This window comes from Triplophysa dalaica, chromosome 13 (genome assembly GCF_015846415.1).
Source record: "Triplophysa dalaica isolate WHDGS20190420 chromosome 13, ASM1584641v1, whole genome shotgun sequence".
Classification (NCBI taxonomy): domain Eukaryota; kingdom Metazoa; phylum Chordata; class Actinopteri; order Cypriniformes; family Nemacheilidae; genus Triplophysa; species Triplophysa dalaica.
In genome coordinates this window covers 155,816-177,500 of record NC_079554.1, presented here as the reverse complement: position 1 = coordinate 177,500, position 21,685 = coordinate 155,816, and the positions used below count along the sequence as shown (strand labels likewise).

At 40.9% G+C, this 21,685-nt stretch overlaps 1 protein-coding gene across 10 annotated transcripts in view; it reads left to right on the top strand.

The window, feature by feature from the left end:
• ptprk (protein tyrosine phosphatase receptor type K) overlaps positions 1 to 21,685 on the top strand; it is a 174,408-nt gene that overhangs the window by 122,723 nt on the left and 30,000 nt on the right. For 4 of the 10 annotated variants that reach the window (XM_056765384.1, XM_056765383.1, XM_056765390.1 and 1 more), the window contains 4 exons: positions 14,915 to 15,050; positions 19,621 to 19,650; positions 20,489 to 20,640; positions 21,090 to 21,125. In XM_056765384.1, the coding sequence (XP_056621362.1) occupies positions 14,915 to 15,050; positions 19,621 to 19,650; positions 20,489 to 20,640; positions 21,090 to 21,125 (354 nt within the window). The remainder of the gene's footprint in view (positions 1 to 14,914; positions 15,051 to 19,620; positions 19,651 to 20,488; positions 20,641 to 21,089; positions 21,126 to 21,685) is intronic. The other 6 variants (XM_056765386.1, XM_056765385.1, XM_056765391.1 and 3 more) reach the window with 3 other exon arrangements.

Sequence of the window (21,685 nt, the reverse complement as noted above, 5' to 3'; positions counted from 1 at the left end):
AATGTCACAAAATAATTATCTCGGTCATTAAAAGAGTTAGAAAAACAAATAATGGAGTCGCAGAAACTGACGGAGACTTCAGGTGATATCAAGTTTTTGGAAGACTTATCATAAAGCACAAAGGGCTTTGGTACGGGCAAATTTTTTGAATATTGATCAGATGGATACACCTTCTAAATATTTCTTTGGTTATGACGGGAAAAATGGACAAAAATGTACACTTCATGCTTTACGTTCTGAGGATGGAACTTTGCTTTCAAATCCTAAGGAAACATGCCACTCGTAAAGTGGCAAGTCAGTTTTATCTGGCCCTGTATAGAAGTGAGCTAGAGTTAGTAGATGGGGGAAAGAAATGGTTTCCTACAAGATCTACCAAAAATATCAGAGGATTCTAACAAAGAACTAGAAAGGGCCCTAACCCTAGAAGAACTTCATAATGCCCTCCAGGGTATGAAGTCTGGAAAAACTCTGGGTGTGGATGGGATTCCAGTTGATTTTTTTAAATCATTTGGCATGAGATAGGAGTTGACCTGCTGGAGGTGTTCAATGACAGCATACAGAAGGCTGAGTTGCCTTTGAGCTGCCGAAGAGCAGTAGTTACCCTTCTCCCAAAAAAAGGAGATCTTACTGAGATCAAAAATTGGAGGCCGGTCTCACTTTTATGCTGTGACAGTAAAGTATTTTCGAAAACATTGGCAATTAGATTGGCTAAGGTAATGGGACAGGTGATCCATCCAGATCAAATTTATTGTATGCCTGACAGATCGATATTTGATAACATCTCCTTAATTAGAGATGTTATACAGGCTTCCAGAGTACTTGATGTTAAATGCGGTTTGTTGTCATTGGAAGAGAAAGCATTTGATCGGGTGGAGCACTCCTATTTGTGGAATACTTTGGAAGCTTTTGGATTCCCAAAACAATTTCTACGTATGGTAAAAATTCTTTATAGTGACATTGAGAGTTTAATTAAAATGAATGGTGGTTTATGCGCTCCATTCAAGGTTAAAAGAGGAATTAGACAGGGCTGTGCATTAACAGGAATGTTGTATTCACTTGCTATTTTTGTTTATCAGCATATGCCGATGAGGTTGTAATAATAATAAACAAACAAGATGATGTAAATGTTGTAGTAAAGATAATAGAGGAATTTTGAAAATTGTCCTCAGCAAGTTGGAGTAGAGGGGGTATAAAATATCTTGGGAGTGTTTTTGGGGGATGACAGTGTTGTCCAAAAAAATTGGGATGGAATGTTACAAAAAGTAAGAGGTCGTTTAGACAAATGGAAATGGCTTTTACCAAATTTGTCTTACAGGGGTAGAACACTTATTGTCAATAATCTGGTTGCTTCACTTTTATGGCACAAACTGGCATGTACTGACCCTCCTGCAAGGATGTTGGTTGAAATTCAAGCAATCTTTGTAAATTTCTTTTGGGACAAACTTCACTGGATACCACAGAGTATTTTGTATCTACCAAAGGAAGAAGGTGGCCAAGGTCTAATTCATCTGCACAGTAGAATTGCAAGATTCCGCTTGAATTTTCTACAAAGACTCTTAGATGGACCAATGAATGTAAGCTGGAAAGCTATCAGCTGTGCTCTATTACCAACTGTTGGAGGGTTTGAATTGGACAGATCTCTTTTTTTGATGGACCCCAAAAATTTGAATCTCTCACAACTCCATTTCCAGTTACTGGCTGTTGAAGGAACCTTTGATTTGTCAGGCAAGACTGGACGTTGCATCTATGTTTTCACCGGGATTCAGCAAAGCTCTACAAACAGCAGGAATGTTTGTTTTAAACCAGCTACTGTCTTTAACTGGACCTCATTTTAAGGAGACAGGAGCTGTTGCGGAAAGACTGGGATTTCGATCTATTCGTACAATTAATCGCTATTTAGCTAGGTTAATGGAAGCACTTACAAGTGAAGAAAAAATATTTTAGAAGATTTTTTCTTGGGGAATAATATCCCTGATAGTGAGGATGGTTTTCCTTGTTTGATAATTCAACCAAAACTTGAGGAATGTGAAGGGTTGTTTCTAAAACAAGGACAATCCCTTTCTGTTGATATCTTTGCTTGTACAGGAAAAGCTTTGTAAAAATGTGTGTTCTTGTTTTTAATAAGAAAATGCTTGATAAGAAGACAGTTACCCCATTGCGTTCAGTTTTTAAATTGTGTGATAATGTGAAACCTGAATGGAGAGTGTTATGCGTTTTGCTCTCAAAGAGAAACGGTTTTTCATGCGTTTATGGACTGCTCTAGACTTTGTACATTATTTGTGTTGATCCAAGAATTGTGTTTCAAATTTAAGGAGAAATTTGATCTCAAGATGTTTATTCTTGGTTTTAAATATCTGAAGGAAAAACGCATTAAATTTCAATTATTGAATTTTATTTTTGGTCAAGCTAAATTGGCAATTTACATGAGCAGGAAAAGTAAAATAGAGCAAGGGGGTAATGATGATGTAATTGTTGTTTTGGGGCTTTACTCAAAGCAAGAATAATGATTGACTTTAAGTTTTACAATGACATGAATGATCGATCAATTTGAAATGAAATGGTGCAGGAATGAAGTGTTATGTACAATTAGATTAGATTAGATTAGATTCAACTTTATTGTCATTACACATATACAGGTACAGTGTAACGAAATGTAGTTTAGGTCTAACCAGAAGTGCAATTAGCAAGTGCAGATATACAGTGTGAATAAATACAGAATACAATATTAGGAAAATAATTTACGTTGGGCATGTACTATGAAAATATGACAATCGGTATGTACTATGAACAATATATACAGAAGGCTATATACTGTGAACATTAATGTACAGGAGGTTATGAACAGATAACAATATAGACTATACAATAGTGCAAGTGACTTGAGTGTGCATTAGTTACAGACATTAGCTATTAAAGTTACAGTGCAGTAGATGAGTTAATGTGGTTATTAAAGTTACAGTGCAGTAGATGAGTTAATGTGGTTATTAAAGGTACGGTGCAGTACATGAGTAGATGCAGATACAGTACAGTGAGTTAATGCAGTTAAGTACAGTGCAGTAGATGAGTTATTTTTTTTTAACTCAATAGCGTTGTCCGGTATGCCGCTGTGTAGCCATGTTTCCGTGAAGATTATGACATTGCAGTTCAAAAGTCTTTTGTTGTTGATGATGCGAAGTCGAATCTCATCCATTTTGTTCACTAATGATCGTACATTAGCAAGGAAAATGCTGGGTAAAGAGAGCCGGTGTGGTGTTAGCGTTAGCTTAGCTCTTAGCCCTCCGCGTTTTCCCCGCCTCTGTTTACGATCTCGACGCCGCCGGCGAGCACTTCCGCCGGGCCGTGTGGGGTGCGTAGCATCGGAGGTTTTGACGATCTCAGGGACGAGTTGAATGTTGCTGATATAACTTCCGGGAATGCGCAAACCGATATCCAAAAGCTCATGCCGGGTGTACGTTGTGAATGCACAACTGTTCTGAACGAACAGGCCCGAGATGAGCAAGAAAAACACTATATAATTGCTAAAACTGGAGAGACGCTGAGCCTCGCGATGTTCACGCGCCGCCATCTTGGTCTATAATTGAAGATGAATTATTTTTCTGTTTTTGATTTATAAACATGAAAACATGAATTGTGAAATAAGAGTCCTATATGTTTTGCTTTGAAAAATTATCTGGAATTAAAGAATTTTCAAAAATTCAAATTATCTCTCTCTCTCTCTCTCTCTCTCTTTCCTTCTCGTTATATCTCTCTCTCTCTCTCTCTCTCTCTCTCTCTGTCTCTCTCTCTCTCTCTCTCTCTCTCTGTCTCTCTCTCTCTCTCTCTCTCTCTCTGTCTCTCTCTCTCTCTCTCTGTCTCTCTCTCTCTCTCTCTCTCTCTCTATCTCTCCTTCGTGTTCTATCTCTCTCTATCTCTCTATCTCTGTCTCTCTCTCTCTCTCTCTCACTCTCTCTCTCTCTTTCTCCTTCTCTCTCTCTCTCTGTCTCTCTCTATCTCTCTCTCTATCTCTCCTTCTCGTTCTATCTCTCTCTCTCTCTCTCTCTGTCTCTCTCTGACTCTCTCTCTGTCTCTCTCTGACTCTCTCTCTGTCTCTCTCTATCTCTTTCAATTCAATTCAGAAAGCTTTATTAGCATGACAAAAATATACATTTTGTATTGCCAAAGCATTTAAACTACATAGAATCTAAACTAAATCCTACAGAGAACAATAGTGTTTAGACAAAAAATATAAATAAAATAAATAAATGATTATGATAAAAAATAAAAAATGATTATACAGAAAAACATGTAACAACTGAACTTATAAAATTTGAACATTATATACATATGTGTAGATGTAAAGTGTGTGTGTTTACTGGTTGTTTGTGTCTCTCTGGCTGTCTCTCAGGAGATGACAAGATGACACATATCTTGCAGCTACATGACAACATTTGGCTTCTTCACCAAGAATGAATCTGAGTTTTTGGGTCTGATTAAAGGAGTTAAATTGGGGGAATATTTGATTAATTTTGGGGTAGTAATGCTCTCTGATGTCTTTATATTTTGCACATTCTGTGAGGAAGTGCAGTTCTGTCTCCATCACTCTAATCATACAGTGTGAGCAGAGTCTGTCCTCACGAGAGATCCAGGTCTGTCTTCTCCGGCCCGTCTCTATGGCCAGACTGTGTTCACTGAGTCTGTACCTCATCAGTGTTTTCCTGAGTTTCACATCACTCACTGTGCTCAGGTAGCTTGCTATGGTGTATTCACGATTTAGTGCCGAATAACATTCCAGTTTGTGCTGGTTTTTAGTGGTGTTTGTCCAATAGGTTGTGTACTTTTCTTTTTCTGTGTTTATAATGTGTGTGAGTGTGTGTGTGTCCTGAGGCTGACTGATCTCTGTGTGTGTGATCACAGTCAGTCTCAGCACCAGCTGAAGGAGAGGACTCTTACCTACGCTCAGCTCTTGGTGTTTCAGGGCTTTGTAATGGTATGTGTTGGGGTCGCTTGTTTTTAGGTGTTTCCAGAATATGACGGCTCTTTTCTGAATGTTTAGAAGGAGAGGGTATTGGCCTAATTCTGCCCTACATCCGTTGTTTGGAGTTCTTCTTTGGACATTGAGTATTCTTTTACAGAAATCTAAATGTAGAGTTTCGATCGGGTGTTTTTCCCAATTTAAGAAGTCAAATTTTATAGAAGGACCCCACACTTCACTGCCGTATAAAACAATTGGTTCAATCACTGCTTTGAAAAGTTTGAGCCAGATTTGGATTGGGATGTCAATTTTAATGGATCTTTTTATGGCATATAAACCATAGACTCTTTGAGTTCATTTACAGCCAAAGTGAAGTTACCGGTTGGAGTTATTTTCAGACCGAGGTAAGTGTATGTTTTTGTGGTTTCAATGGTTCTGTGTGATAGTGTGAATGTGTCTGATGGTCCCTGAGATCTGGAGCGTTTCTGGAACATCATTACTCTTGTTTTTTGGAGGTTGACCGTCAGGGCCCAGGTCTGACAGTAATCCTCCAGCAGATTCAGGCTGTTCTGAAGCCCCTCTTTAGTGGGCGACAGGAGGACCAGGTCATGTTTGTAGAGAAGACACTTTATCTCTGTGTCGTGTAGAGTGAGACCTTTAAAGGGAGCGTGTTCTAATATGTTGGCCAATTGATAAATGTAAATGTTGAAGAGGGTGGGGCTTAAACTGCATCCCTGTCTCACTCCACGCCCCTAGGGGAAGAATTTGGTTCTTTGGTTTCCAATTTTAACTGCACAATGGCTGGCTGTGTACATTGATTTGATCAAATCATAGAATTTTCCCCCTATTCCACTCTCGATAAGTTTTAGGTATAAAACTTTCTCTATCTCTCTCTCTTTCTCTCTCTCTCTCTCTCTCTCTCTCCGAGTGCATGCTGGAAGCGAGTGAACGTTGGCGTGAGTGAGAACCTCTCTGTTGAAGTGAGAGCTATCTTTCTTTTTTCTTTAAGTTTAAAACCTTTATTTATTTATTTTTTGGGTGTGTTAGTGTAGGTTTACAAACATAGCCTTTGCTGGCTTTGGTCAGCGTGTGGGGTGATGGGGTCGGATGTAAGAGATTTCTTGCGACTGACAATCGGGCACGGCTGCAAATGCATGCCTGATGCCGCGGTGTCGGTGGAGGTTTGTCTGATAGCCGTGAGTGTGGCGGTCGGAGGCGCTAATATTAGATCTACCTCCCGTATGAATAAGGCCATTGTGATTTTCTTGAGTCAAAGCCAAATGGTGGATGAATTAATTGAGACAGGACTAGTTATTAATGAGACCTTTGTACCCGTTTTACCTTTATCAAGCCCATCGAAGAAAGTGGTTCTATTGAACGTACCCCCGTTTGTTAAAAATGAATGTCTAGAGCAGATACTTCAGAGGCATGGTAAAATAGTAAGTCCCATAAAAATGATCGCGCTTGGATGCAAAAACCCTGAAATTAAGCACGTAATGTCTTTTTGGCGTAAGGCTTTCATGATTTTGAACACTCAGAGCGATCCCTTAAGCCTGTCGGTGAAGTTAAACATAGAAGGTAAAGATTACACAATATTCATCAGCTCTGAGTCCATGAGGTGTTTCGTTTGTGGCGAATTTGGACATATCAGGCAAACTTGCCCGAATCGGGACAGGCCAGCGAGGCCTGATGTGGCCTCAGATGCGATGAAAATTGATCGGGTGACGGGCGCGGGAGTTACTGCGGCCGCTGTGGCTTCGCAACCCCAGCCGAACGGAGCGATTTCTGCGCCGGCTGACTCGCCCGAGCTGAGACCGGTGCTGGTTGCCTCTAAAGTCGGCCCGGAGAAGGCAGTTGAAGAGGCGGCCGGGCCGAGTTATACACCTGCTGCTCCGGTGGCAGAGATGAGCACTGAAAGGGTGTTCCCGCAGTCTGTACCTGAGACCGTTACGCTTCATGAGAAACAAACACAACCTGACAAAACTGATATTCAAGCCACCAATGACTCAGAATTCAGTCAGAATGATATATTATCTCAAGAGCTCATGGATTCAGAGTCTCAAATGCATGATTCGGATAACGAATACGAGGATATTGAGTACAGTGGAAATACCCCGAAGGATTTAAAACCTGCCTCTGAAGGTAAGATTAAATATTACACTGTTCAGCAAATAAATCATTTTCTTGATGCCACGAAGGGGTTTCGCAAACCCAAAATAGAGTCTTATTTTCCTGATTTGAAACTGTTTTTAGTGTCTTGCACTGTGGTTATGAGAAAGACTACGTTTGATGAGCGTGATAAACCTAAACGGTACCGCCTTAAGAAGCTGCTCAGCACTGTCAGAAGTATCCTGCATTCACGCAGTAAAAAATGAATATGGCCCGATTACTTCTGGCGCATTTTAACTGATTTTTATTATTGAGTGTTTACTTTATTTCCATTTTTATGACACCGTTGACACTCAGTTCTTTTAACATCAATGGATGTCGTGATGCGGTAAAACGGGCTTGTCTCTTTGATTACATAATGTTAAAGAGCGCCAGTGTAGTTTTTCTGCAGGAAACACACACTGATGATAAAAACCAGATTCAGTGGATGACTGAATGGAAAGGGCAGGCTATACTGAGTCATGGCGCTATACTGCTGGCACCTGAGTTTCAAGACCTATCTCTGAGTGTTCTGAGACCTGGTTTCTGGTCGTTTGTTAAGAGCCGATGCAACAATTTGTGGTGTAAATTTTTCATTTGTTAATGTTTATGCTCCCAATGTTGGTTCAGAACGAATCAGCTTTTTTGAAAAACTTAAGATGGTTCTAAGCGATGTTTCACCTGATAGTATTATTGTTCTGGCTGGAGATTTTAACTGTACTGTAAATCAGCGGTTCCCAATCCTGGTCCTCGCGACCCCCTACTCTGCATATTTTGTATGCTTCTCCTACCGCTTCGGAGGTTTGTTTAATACGCCCATAAGAGCCCTGCGAAGTAAACATCACTAGATATTCTGCCATAAATCCCGTTCGAAATGTGGATAATGTTGCGCAAATCTCAAAATTACGGTTAAATTACCCTTCAATCTTCCGTAGTAAGTTTTGTTCTTCGTGTTCTTAAATTAACGTCTGACGATTTCATGTGTGCAGGGAGTAGAGAGCAATGAACACAGTTCAGGGAACACGTAATCGGAACGCGGTTCATTCATTAAGGTCTCTTCTAATGAGCTAGAGATTTAAATCCGGTGTGTTAAACAAGAGAGATACACAAAATATGCAGAGCGGTGGGTCGCGAGGACCAGGATTGGGAACCGCTGCTGTAAATCACACTCTAGACAGGAATCATGATGAACCCCACAATAAATCAGCTGATGTGCTTAGGTCTTAGGTCTTTGATCACATATCATAATCTTATAGATGTTAGGAGAGAATCTTTCCCCCTGGATAGACAGTACACCTTGTTAAAAATAATTTCAAATAGTGTATCTGGGGCCAGGCTGGATAGGTTCTATATACAAAAAAGGGCAAGAGATAAATTCTTTAATTGCTGCATTTATCCTACTGCCTTATCTGATCATCATTTGATGTCTGTTAATGTCACCACTGCACAGAGCACTTTTAAGCATCCTTATTGGAAATTCAATAGCAGTTTGTTGCAGGATCACATCTTTGTGCACTCTTTTACTCACTTCTGGGTGGTCTGGAGCGAGAGAAAAACACAGTATAAGTCCCTGAGCCAGTGGTGAGACATCGGGAAAGTTCAAATTAAACTGTATGTCAAAATTATTCTGCTTATAACAAGAGCATTCTGGACAATAAGTTGGCACAGCTCGAGCAGGAAATCCTTCGTCTTAGTCTTGAAAGAGACGTTGTGGAGGCCACAGAGGCCTTGGAACGTAAAAAAATCCTTTTGCGGAATTTGCTGGAGGAGAGGGCCCAAGAGACATTGGTCCGTGCTCGGTTTTTAACTTTTAACAATATGGATGCCCCAACTTCATTTTTCTTCAATTTGGAGAAACAGACTGTGGAGAAAAACGTCTTATGCTGCTTGAAACGTTCTGACGTTGTAAAAATTACTGATAGTCATGAGATTATTTCCCATGCACTGACTTTTTACGAAGATCTTTATAGGGCAGAACCCTGTGATGAGGAGAAGGCTGACCTACTCCTTCAGGACCTGCCACAGTTTTCAGAAGAGGAGAAAGCGAGCCTTGAAAACCTGTTCACTTTTGATGACTTGTCTGTTGCGGTTCAGGAATTGTCCTCCGGCAAAGCTCCAGATCTGGATGGATTAAACTCAGAATTTTATAAACAGTTTTGGTCGGTCATTGGAAAAGATTTGTTTTTAGTTTTTATGGAGAGTCTTAAACAAGGCACACTACCACTTAGTCTACGAAGAGCTGTGATCACGCTACTCCCCAAGAAAGGCCATCTCGAGTACATCAGATGCTGGCATCCCATCTCACTTCTTGGAGTTGACTACAAGATACTCTCTAAGACTTTAACAAACAGGATCAAGCTTCATATTTCTTCAATAATTCATGCGGATCAGTCGTATTGCTTCCCTGACCGGTCTATTTTTGATAACATTTTTCTGAATCGAGACCTGATTTCTTTTGCTCGAGTTCATAAACTTGACATCTGTTTTGTTTCTTTAGACCAGGAGAAAGCATTCGATTGGGTCGATCATGGGTTCCTCTTTAAATGCCTTTACGACAAGGATGTGGGCTTTCAGGGATCCTCTATGCTGTTGCTATTGAACCACTACTGGTAGCTTTGAGGAATAAGCTGGGTGGTATTTCAACAGTGTGCCCATTCACCACAGATCTGACAACTGTTAAACTTAGTGCCTATGCTGATGACGTTACCGTTATTGTTAGATCTGTTAAAGACATTAAATATTTAAGTGAATCTCTTGAGGCTTACCAGAAAGCCTCATCCTCACGAATTAATTGGCAAAAGAGTGCTTCTTTTTACTGGGGGAATGGGAAGATGGGGGTCCTCCTGAACTTCCTCAGCAATGTTCCTGGAGTATGGATGGGTTTAAGGTGTTGGGTGTTTTCCTCAGAACTTACCAGTTTATGCAAAAGAACTGGGATGGCGTCTTTGAAAAAGTTTCTGGACGTTTGTAGAGATGGAGATGGATACTGCCCCAGTCATACAGGGGAAGAGTGCTCATTGTGAATAATTTGGCAGTTTCCATGATGTGGCTTCGCTTAAATGTGCTGGACCCTCCAAAAGATCTGTTGCAACGCTTGCAGAAGATTTTTGTGGACTTCTTTTGGGATGTTTATCATTGGCTCCCTCCAGCGTTTCTGTATCTATCAGTCAATGAAGGGGGTCAAGGGTTAATTGATTTAACAGCTAAGGTCAAAGCCATGAGGTTAAAGACTGTCCAAAACTTACTGTACCCCGTTGAATTCAGGACATGGGTGTCTTTTAGTCTGGATTTGCTCAAAACTGTTGGCGGGTTTCGTCTTAATATGCAACTGTTCTTAATGTCTTGTCAGGGTGCAAGTTTTTCGTCTGATGTGACCTTTTATGATTCAGTGATAAAATCTTTTTAAGATATTTAGGCAAGAAAATCAACATTATGGCCTAAATGAGCAACTGTTTTATAATTCCTTTTTAGGTAATGATTTTTGTGCATCCAACAAAATGGTGCAATCTTTTATGAATAGAGGATTGACCAAAGTGGCACATTTGGTTGATTTTTCCTCCAGAACGTGGAGGTCAATAGTGCACATCTGTGGTCAAATGGGTTTCAGATCAATCAGAACAGTAGAGCGGTTCATAGAGGGGTTGAAAGCAGCCTTCCCCCCCCACACTCCTCCAGTTTGTAAACTGCTTTCTGTCAGGAGGTTCCTTCAATTAAACTTTTTCCCAAATTGGTTGTGTCCCCAAGAGTCTGTTGTTCAGAAGATGATCGCAAAGGGAAACTGTTAACGTTTAAAAGGTTGCAAGACTTTGATTTCCAGACAGCAGGAAAAAAAGAACTTTATCTGACTTGTGTTAAAGTAGATTATTTTGAGAGCATTAAGGACAGATGTGATACAAAATGGAGGGATTTTTTTTAACAGTTTCTAATGACCATTCTCCTTCCTGGAGGCTTTTTTTATAAAGGCCCACTTCCCAAAAGATCTGGGGATTTACAGTGGAGAATACTGCATTGTGCTTTGCCCACAGACAAGTTTAATCCTAATGTTTCAATAGCTTGTGACATCTCCCATGCCCATTTGCAGTGAGGGCTCACTCCACAGAGTTTAGCCACCTCCTGGGCACTGGGAGAAGCGCCTCTCTAGCAGACTTCTGTAGAGCTGCGGGTTGGGCTACGCCCAAACACCTTCGCAAGGGTTAACAACCTTCCCGTAAACCCGGTGTCAGCCCACGTCCTGCGTGGAGACATGTAGGACTGGCATCCTGGGGGGCGTATGCCTGCGAAAGCACCTTCCCACCCTCTAACAGGTTGGGTCAGTGTGCTATCTACCCTTTTCTTCTTACCCAAACACATGGCTAGGAAAATTGGTACCTCACCAACCTTCCTTCTTACCCAGACTCTGGGTAATCCATCCATCACTAAGCAAGCACCCCCCCGGGGGTTGGCTGGGCAAAGCAGCCTTCCCCCTTAGGCCGGGATACCATATGAACTATCACAGATAGCTCTAACCGGACCTAGTGCTATCGGACGCAGTAACACCCCCCCGGGGGCTGTTCCGTCTGCTATACCCTCATGACAATGGTTCCCACAGATGGTAACCCATGAGCTTCCCCAGGTGGACCTCCACCTCGCGGTTAACTACCCAGTCCGCACGTTCCATGCGTTCTCCTCCAAGGACGAGAGCATACTTATATCCACCATATTCCTCCCCACGGGTAGGAGGTGGCCTCTGCAGCGCTTCTCTGATTAAGATTTGCGCTCACCCGGTGTAAACCCGAGCCGGACGGCCTCTCGCCAGTAGAGAGCAAAGGCCCCGTCCGTGAAAGGTTACCGGTCAGGGCTGTACCCATCTTTCTCCAAGAAAGCTCTGGGACCCCCCGACCACCACACTGGAAGGTTACAGTTTCACGAAAGCTTCGAGCTGACATGCCCAGGCTTGTTATCGTCGCTTCGCTGAGATTGTGACGCGATACAGCGTTGTGGCGTTTTCCATAGGCAACCCCATCTGTCATTCTCGACACAACGTCGAGAGACCGACAGAAAGGGAACGTCTTGGTTACGTATGTAACCTCAGTTCCCTGATGGAGGGAACGAGACGTTGTGTCCCTTTTGACACAACCTGTATCGTTTCTGTTGCAGTTGTGAGAGGCTCTCAGGCTCTTCAGAACAAGAGGTAAATGAATGCTGCAAATTTCATTGGCCTTTTCTATAGTAGTCAGAGTTGATTGGTTCTCAATGGAGATATTTTGTTTAACTGGTGATATGTGTGATGCTTGGATCTATTTATCTTGTATGTTTTTTTATTTTTATTTTTTTGTTTTTATTTTAATTTTTAATTTTAATTTTCCTTGACATTATGTTGCACTTTGTCTGGGGGAAAATTGAATGCCTGTTTTCAAGAAAAAGTTTTAATAAAGTGTGTTAAAAGTCAAAGTCTCTTTCTGTCTCTCTGTCTCTGTCTCTGTCTCTGTCTCTGTCTCTGTCTCTCTCTCTCTCTCTCTCTCTCTCTCTCTCTCTCTCTCTCTCTCTCTATCTCTCCTTCGCGTTCTATCTCTCTCTATCTCTCTATCTCTGTCTCTCTCTCTCTCTCTCTCACTCTCTCTCTCTCTCTCTCTCTCTCTCTCTCTGCTCTCTCTCTCTCTCTCTCTCAAGATTCAAGATTAAAAGGAGCTTTATTGGCATGATAAAAGAAAATTTACATTGCCAAAGCACAAGATTAAGTATAAACATGCAGAAATACAGATTAGGATAAAAAATAAGATAGAATAAAATTAAAAGTCTATAAGTAAAAATCTATATATATACATCTCAATATAAACAGAAAAAGAGTTTTAATTAAAGTTCTCAATGAGGGTGATAGTGTCAGTGTTGTGCTGGTCGTTCTTTGGTCGTGGCAGGACTTGAGATATCTCTCTCAGTCTCTCTTTCTCTCTCTCTCTCTCTCTCTCTCTCTCTCTCTCTCTTGTCTCTCTCAAAAAGTGTGTGTGATGGTGTGTGACTTTTGGGATTCACACTATTTGTTTTATTCAACATTTGATCCATCCAGACGTGTTTTGAATATGTTGATTGTGTTATTGTTAATGCAGTGAAATGTGTGATGTTGTGACAGTTAAAAATCGACACGTCTGGAGTTATTGCAGATTTTTATTGTATCCTCAGGGTCTTCATTAATTGTTTTTCAGTGGGAAATGGAATGATAAAACTCTGCCTGAGGCTCAGATCGCTCCCACAGCGGATTACATATAACCCACCTCATGTGTTGTTTAGATACAAAGGTGCATCTCTGTTTGGAAACATGGAATCATATCTCTAAAAATGCATGTAATCCAATTTCCATTGAATTTCTTGTAGTGTTTTCCCTCAAATCACATTTATGGGAGTGAAAAGTGTTGTGGCGGAGAACATAATGTGATATCTGATATTGTGTGTGTGTGTGTGTGTTATTGACCTGACTGGTGATCAGTGTTGATGTGTGTGTGGTTCATCAGGTTTTATGGATGGTAATGAATGAACATGTGGAGCTGGTGTTATAGACGTCGAGTCATGCGTGTGCTTGAGCTCATGAACTGTGGAATAAGGCTGCGCTTTTCTTCAGTGTCATTTAGCGTTTGAGTTTGTCTGACAGATGAAGTGTTCCTGATGATCCAAACCCAGAAATCAGATCATGTGACATCTATATAAACTGACCTTACCTCCATAAAAGACTTTTTACATCTGTTCTTCATGAAATCTCTTGAATGAGGTCATGTGAGGTCACACTGAGTGGTGGGTTATGGGTTGTGTGATGTTGTCCAGTGAGGATGAGTTTGATATAGTTGTTGGGAAGTTCATGTGACCCAGCTGTCATGAAGATGATGGGGGAGAGGTGCTCTCTCTATCCATCACTCTTCTCACTCAGACAGGATGGAGTGTATGTAAAAGATAGAGAAGCAGCGGTGACAGGAGCTTTGCTTTTGTTGGAGAGGTATTGTGGGGTGAAGGTAAAGCTGCCCCGCGGCTCCGGACGCTGAGAGTCCATGTCACTGGATCATTACCTTATCTCCCCTTAAAGCTTCAGGACATGGACAGAACATTCCTTCCCTCCCGCCGCTCAGACTCACTCACACTGCAGCTTTACCTATTGAGCCTTTCACAGCTGAACGCCGCCTCACTATGGACATGATGGGATTAGATGGCTTTCCTCTCAGCACCACACTGGAGAGAACCAAACCCAACCCATACTTGATCTGAGTGTCATACGTCACCGAATGTAACGGATGTGAAGATCATGTATAGATCCATGGCTTTTATCTTCTGTTTATCCGCCTCAAACTTTAAACTGTTTCATACTTTTCAGGCTTTTTTCTTCTGCGTAATGAGTTTTGTGCCGTGTATTATGTATGAGTGCCAGGTAATAATATTAGCATTGAACAACAGAGTGAAGGTGTGGACGTCTGCCAGTGTTTGGAGAAACATATCCCACAGTCTTTTTCAAGCCATTCTTTCATTTTCTGGCATTGTATCAAGCGAAAGAGATCACACACACACCGCCGCTCATGCCACTTTATGTTTGTCAGCGGTCCAGACGTTTTCATGGAAGAACAAATAAAGCCCACGCTTGTCTTTAAGTTCAGAACAGAAATATTCTCACTTTCATGACGATTGGCTTTATTTAGAAGTGTTTGGAAGGAACAGATTAACATGCATGCCGATGTCTTGATATGAATCTATTTACTGGTGTTTTATTTGGAGATGTAATAGACAGCAGAATGAAATGACCTCCCTCACATATCAAACACACGCCAGAGTGAAGGTTGAAATATACATTTGTGTGTTCAGGGGCGACAGAAGAGCCAGAGGTGATTCCAGACCCGGCCAAACAAACGGATCAGGTGGTGAAGATCGCCGGCATCAGCGCTGCGGTGCTGGTCTTCATTCTGCTGGTGCTGGTGGCCGTTCTGCTGGTGAAGAAAAGGTAAAACTGAAATCACAAACCTCTTCTGTCACCATCATCTCATGACATCATCAGCCGTGAGGAATTAGAAATAAATAACAAGGGTTTCTCGATGGCACTGTGTGATAGGAAGAACATTAGATGTGCACATCCAGCTCCTCCTCAGTGTTCCTCTGCTGCCATCATGTGTTCTTCTCTGGAACTACACACCAGCCCTAACCATGAAAGAGTTGGTTTACATTTACATTTACGCATTTGGCAGATGCTTTTATCCAAAGCGACTTATATTTCATTATCCTATACATTTATACTTGGGTATGTGCACTCCCCTGGGATCCAACCCACAACCTTGCGTTGTTAATATAATGCTCTTACCACTGACCTACAGGAAAGCTGTTGTATCATAACAACCCTCAGAAATATATCAATACATTTATAGATCAAACACTCTAGAGACATTCTCTGAAACAATATAAATGATAATATGTTCGAGAAAAGAATTGAGTTTATTTACATGTATGCGTTACACTTTCTAAAGTGTCTTTCAGTCTGTATATATTTTGTCAGTTTGTGTGTTTCCTGGGAATGGAACCTGTGATTTATTTCCATCTTGAACATGGGTCCATCCACTGGCAACAGGCATATTTTCAGATATTACAGTTATTGGATTCATTTTATAGCACATTATTGTTGCAAATACTGTTGTACATACATCAAACTAGCTAAGTTGACTGCTCACAGCACCTAACAACAAATAATACACATATACGAGATGAAGATAATGTGTAGATGCATTGATTCAAACATGTGCTCACATGGCACTGAAGCACTGAACTATATAAATGACTGGATTGAGTATACTGTTGGCGCTGACAGAGGGCGTCATTGACTTACACTCAAAATAGACATCTGAAATAACCCGTTTTGCAGCTAACCATCTACAGAATTAGTTTTTAGTTTACAAATGTATGTTGAAATTAATTGTTACTTGTGATGTTTTATCCAGTGTTGATGTTTAGTTCGGGCAGAATAGTGACACAGTTCTGTTGTAATGGCGGGTTTAAATGATTAGAAATAAAACTTCATGATTTTACAAACATACAGTCTATATTATCTGTATATAGAATGAGCACATTTGTCATATGTTGAGGTGTCTCCTCCATCTTCTCATCTATTGTATACGCTGCTGTAATGATGATGACTGGATCTCACTCAGAGATGGGAAATTTCTGACTTTAAATAAACATTCACATGCCTGAGACATTTGCGTTGTCAGAATGTACTGCGAGACTTCAGTTTGAAAACCAGGACTGGTAAGGTACTGTTTCATCTTTAATATGTGATAACTCCCTATTAGTGGAAGGTTTGGTCTTAGCAACAGGGCGGCGCGGTGGCTTCAGTGTAATGACGTCATGAGTAATCCACTCATTTATAGATCAGTGCACTGAACAGAAGAAGTTTTATTCAAACATCAACTCTGACATCTCCAACAATCACTTCAACATCACTGTCAGCACAGGCTCAGAAAAGACAAACACGTTGCTCTCATACTTATGCATACTTCATCTGGTTCTGTCCAGCGCTCCTCTATACTTCATTTGGTTCTGTCCTTTGCTGCTCTATGCTTCATTTGGTTCTGTCCTTTGCTCCTCTATACTTCATTTGGTTCTGTCCTTTGCGCCTCTGTACTTCATTTGGTTCTGTCCAGTGCTCCTCTATACTTAATTTGGTTCTGTCCTTTGCTCCTCTATACTTCATTTGGTTCTGTCCAGTGCTCCTCTATACTTAATTTGGTTCTGTCCTTTGCTCCTCTATACTTCATTTGGTTCTGTCCTTTGCTCCTCTATACTTCATTTGGTTCTGTCCTTTGCTCCTCTATACTTCATTTGGTTCTGTTCAGTGCTCCTCTATACTTCATTTGGTTCTGTCCTTTGCTGCTCTATACTTCATTTGGTTCTGTCCTTTGCTCCTCTATACTTCATTTGGTTCTGTCCTTTGCTCCTCTATAATTCATTTGGTTCTGTCCTTTGCTCCTCTGTACTTCATTTGGTTCTGTCCAGTGCTCCTCTATACTTCATTTGGTTCTGTCCTTTGCTCCTCTATACTTCATTTGGTTCTGTCCAGTGCTCCTCTATACTTCATTTGGTTCTGTCCTTTGCTCCTCTATACTTCATTCGGTTCTGTCCTTTGCTCCTCTATACATCATTTGGTTCTGTTCAGTGCTGCTCTATACTTCATTTGGTTCTGTCATATGCTCCTCTATACTTAATTAGGTCCTGTCCAGTGCTCCTCTATACTTTATTTGGTTCTGTCCTTTGCTCCTCTATACTTCATTTGGTTCTGTCCAGTGCTCCTCTATACTTCATTTGGTTCTGTCCTTTGCTCCTCTGTACTTCATTTGGTTCTGTCCTTTGCTCCTCTATACATCATTTGGTTCTGTTCAGTGCTGCTCTATACTTCATTTGGTTCTGTCATATGGTCCTCTATACTTAATTCGGTTCTGTTCAGTGCTCCTCTTTACATAATTTGGTTCTGTCCAGTGCTCCTCTGTACTTCATTTGGTTCTGTCCTTTGCTCCTCTATACTTCATTTGGTTCTGTCCAGCGCTCCTCTGTACTTCATTTGGTTCTGTCCAGTGCTCCTCTATACTTAATTTGGTTCTGTCCAGCGCTCCTCTGTACTTCATTTGGTTCTGTCCTTTGCTTCTCTATACTTCATTTGGTTCTGTCCAGTGCTCCTCTATACTTCATTCGGTTCTGTTCAGTGCTCCTCTTTACATAATTTGGTTCTGTCCAGTGCTCCTCTGTACTTCATTCGGTTCTGTCCTTTGCTCCTCTGTACTTCATTTGGTTCTGTCCTTTGCTCCTCTATACTTCATTTGGTTCTGTCCTTTGCTCCTCTGTACTTCATTTGGTTCTGTCCTTTGCTCCTCTATACTTTATTTGGTTCTGTGCAGTGCTCCTCTATACTTAATTTGGTTCTGTCCAGCGCTCCTCTGTACTTCATTTGGTTCTGTCCTTTGCTCCTCTATACTTCATTTGGTTCTGTCCAGTGCTCCTATATACTTCATTCGGTTCTGTTCAGTGCTCCTCTTTACATAATTTGGTTCTGTCCAGTGCTCCTCTGTACTTCATTCGGTTCTGTCCTTTGCTCCTCTGTACTTCATTTGGTTCTGTCCTTTGCTCCTCTATACTTCATTTGGTTCTGTCCTTTGCTCCTCTGTACTTCATTTGGTTCTGTCCTTTGCTCCTCTATACTTTATTTGGTTCTGTCCTTTGCTCCTCTATACTTAATTTGGTTCTGTCCAGCGCTCCTCTGTACTTCATTTGGTTCTGTCCTTTGCTCCTCTATACTTCATTTGGTTCTGTCCAGTGCTCCTATATACTTCATTCGGTTCTGTTCAGTGCTCCTCTTTACATAATTTGGTTCTGTCCAGTGCTCCTCTGTACTTCATTCGGTTCTGTCCTTTGCTCCTCTGTACTTCATTCAGTTCTGCCCTGTGCTCCTCTGTACTTCATTCAGTTCTGTCAAGTGCTCCTATGTACTTCATTCGGTTCTGTCCTGTTCTCCGCTGTACTTCATTCGGTTCGTTCCTTTGCTCCACTGTACTTCATTCAGTTCTGTCAAGTGCTCCTCTGTACTTCATTCGGTTCTGCCCTGTGCTCCTCTGTACTTCATTTGGTTCTGTCCAGTGCTCCTCTGTACTTCATTCAGTTCGTTCCTTTGCTCCTCTGTACTTCATTCAGTTCTGTCAAGTGCTCCTCTGTACTTCATTCGGTTCTGTCCTTTGCTCCTCTGTACTTCATTCAGTTCTGTCAAGTGCTCCTCTGTACTTCATTCGGTTCTGTCCTGTGCTCCTCTGTACTTCATTCAGTGTCTTCTACTCCTCTTCGTGAATGTGAAGACTGTGCTCTCGTACTTTATACGCTCTTGTGTAGTAACAGTGAAGAGTAATGATAGTGATGACAGAATGGCTGCACACTTCATTCTCATGTTAGTCTTGGTTCTTAATCGCCATCTTAAATGTAATTCAGCTGAAACGTGTGAGACGTTTGTTTTTTGGAGGGTCTGTTTTAAGAATTTTGAGGTCTGTTATTGATTTATCACTGATATGAACTGCTTATATGTGGAAATGCTGAATCATGTGGAAATGCTGAATCTGGATACACAGGCATTAAAAGACAAGATACTGCATCTTTAAAATGATGGTCATCATATGATTTGTTTTGCAGGATGTCAGCAGCTTCACATTTTTGATTTGCTGTTTTCCTTTCATTTGTGTTTCTTGAGTTGTGCTGTGCATATGTGATTTATTTTTAATTGTATTTTTTTGTGAATGTATGTGCTCAAAGGTTAACTGCAGTGATATATCAGATCAGAGACACATGATGAAATCTTACAGTCAGAGTTTTGCATGTTCTTATATTCTCTTGTTTTTTTATTGGGTTTTTTTTTCAGTAAGAGTCAGTTGTCAAATGAATAGTTTTATAAGATTGCAGACACATGTACATGAGATCAGATGCTTTGAATCTCACATTACGCTCACCCATATCTCTTCATGTGTTTGTGCTATTTCTCGTTCGCTCACCAGGAGGAGCTACTATTCTTACTCATATTACCTGTAAGTAACAGAAGCGCAGCAGTGGTTTATTCTCTGGTTAGTCCTGTTAGTCTTTTAAAGATGCAGTATCCTTTTTTCAAGCCAAAACACTATTTGTTTTGACCAATCACAATCCTCAGCACTCGATTAGTTCTTTGACATGCTCGGCAGCGGTGTTTTTTGAAAAAAGAATGCTGCACTTGTGTGTGTTGTTGTTTGTGGGTGGTGTGCATGTGTGTGTGTGGAGAGGGACGGTCCCTCACTCTATTCATCTATCATCCTATCACACACACACACATTCATTAGTTCATATGGCCCAAAACCAAATTCCTACTCCTAAAGGACCCGTCCTCTTTAAAGAGTCACTTTAGAAATCTACACCGTCTGGATGATGATTGTGTTTATTCTTGTCACAGAGAGCATATTAATATTACATTCACAAATGTCCAGTCACAGTCCCAAATGGACTTCAAATACATCCAGATTTAAAATACACAAGCAACATCACAAACCATGGTGATATCTCAGATATGCTGGTATTTCTCAGTGCATTCAAGTAACGGAATCCGGTCAGTTGTAAGTGAGCACCTAAATAACCATTTGACACAAATTTCAAATACACAAGCGTACTGTAAGTCTTTGTCAGATGGTGATCAAAGAGTCTTGTTGAGAGCTGTGACGTTTGGACTGGTTTGCATGCTTTTATTTCTTTCACTGTTAATCTGGCTGGATTTCCTCAGGTTTTTCCTCTACTGTCCTGTAATTCCACTTCCTGTCTTCTGTTTTCTGTGTGAGTGTTTGCTGTGGGTGGAATGATTTTTGATCTTTAGTGACTTTATATCTTTACGTGTTTTGTCAGGAAACTTGCTAAGAAGCGTAAGGATGCCATTGGAAACACGCGTCAGGAGATGACACACATGGTGAACTCGATGGATCGCAGTTATGCAGATCAGAGCACTCTACATGCTGAAGAACCCGTCACCTTCATGGACTCACACAACTTCAGCCGCTGTGAGTATTCAAACCTTCCTGCATCACAAATCATCGTCCGTCAGAAAGATGAAGGGCAGAATGAAGGAAATCAACCGACTTCTGTACACATGTGGGATTTATGATTCTTTTCTTCAAGCCGTTGCTCTGCTGTTGAGAAGAAGGTGGGTTTTTGTGTCAGGAGATGAGATGATGTGGGCTGTGGAGGTGTTGTTAAATGTCAGTAAACGTGCTCTCTGATACCCTGGAATAACCAGAAACACCTAACCCTTCAGAGAGCCGCCCACACTGAGATTGTCAAGCAGACGGGTTTGTGTGGGACTGAGAAAGTTTCCACAGGAGTGACAAGCTTTTATGTTTCTCAACATCAGTTTGCAGTTTGGATTGTGATGATCACAGCGGTTGGTGACATCACTGATGATGTCACACACACACACAGTGTTCTAATAACTGCTGATATTTCTCTACAGTGCCCAACGATCCGCTCGTGCCGACGGCTGTGTTAGGTGAGACATTACATGTGTGCGCGTATGTTTGCGGCGCAATTCAGTTCATGTGTCATGTGTTTAAAATCAAACCATTATCACATCTAAATGTTATTATCAGCATACACTGCCATTCAAGAGTTTAGAGTCACTTTCATCTTCTTTATTTAGGTTTTTAGACTAATTGTAAACTCCTGAAAACGCAAACGTCACTTTGTTGTGACCAATTGAGTAAATTAGAAATGACCTGTTAAATTTCATCAACACTATTTGTGTAGAAATGTTTTTTGATCAATCAGCTTTAGTCTGACATGGATGTTTCAAATCTACTGTAATCTGAATTTTTATTGCCTACAATTTTTTCCCATTATTCAATTCAAGTCATCCTTCAACAAACATTTTTATGAAAAACATTTTTGGGAAATGTAATAAAGAATTATATTTAGTGGTAGGCATAGATTATTTTTTTAATCTAGATTAATCTAGATTAATTCCAAAATTAATCTAGATTAATCTAGATTAAAATGGCTCATTTGAATTCTGCCGAAGGCATTCAGAATATGTGTGCTACCCAAATAATG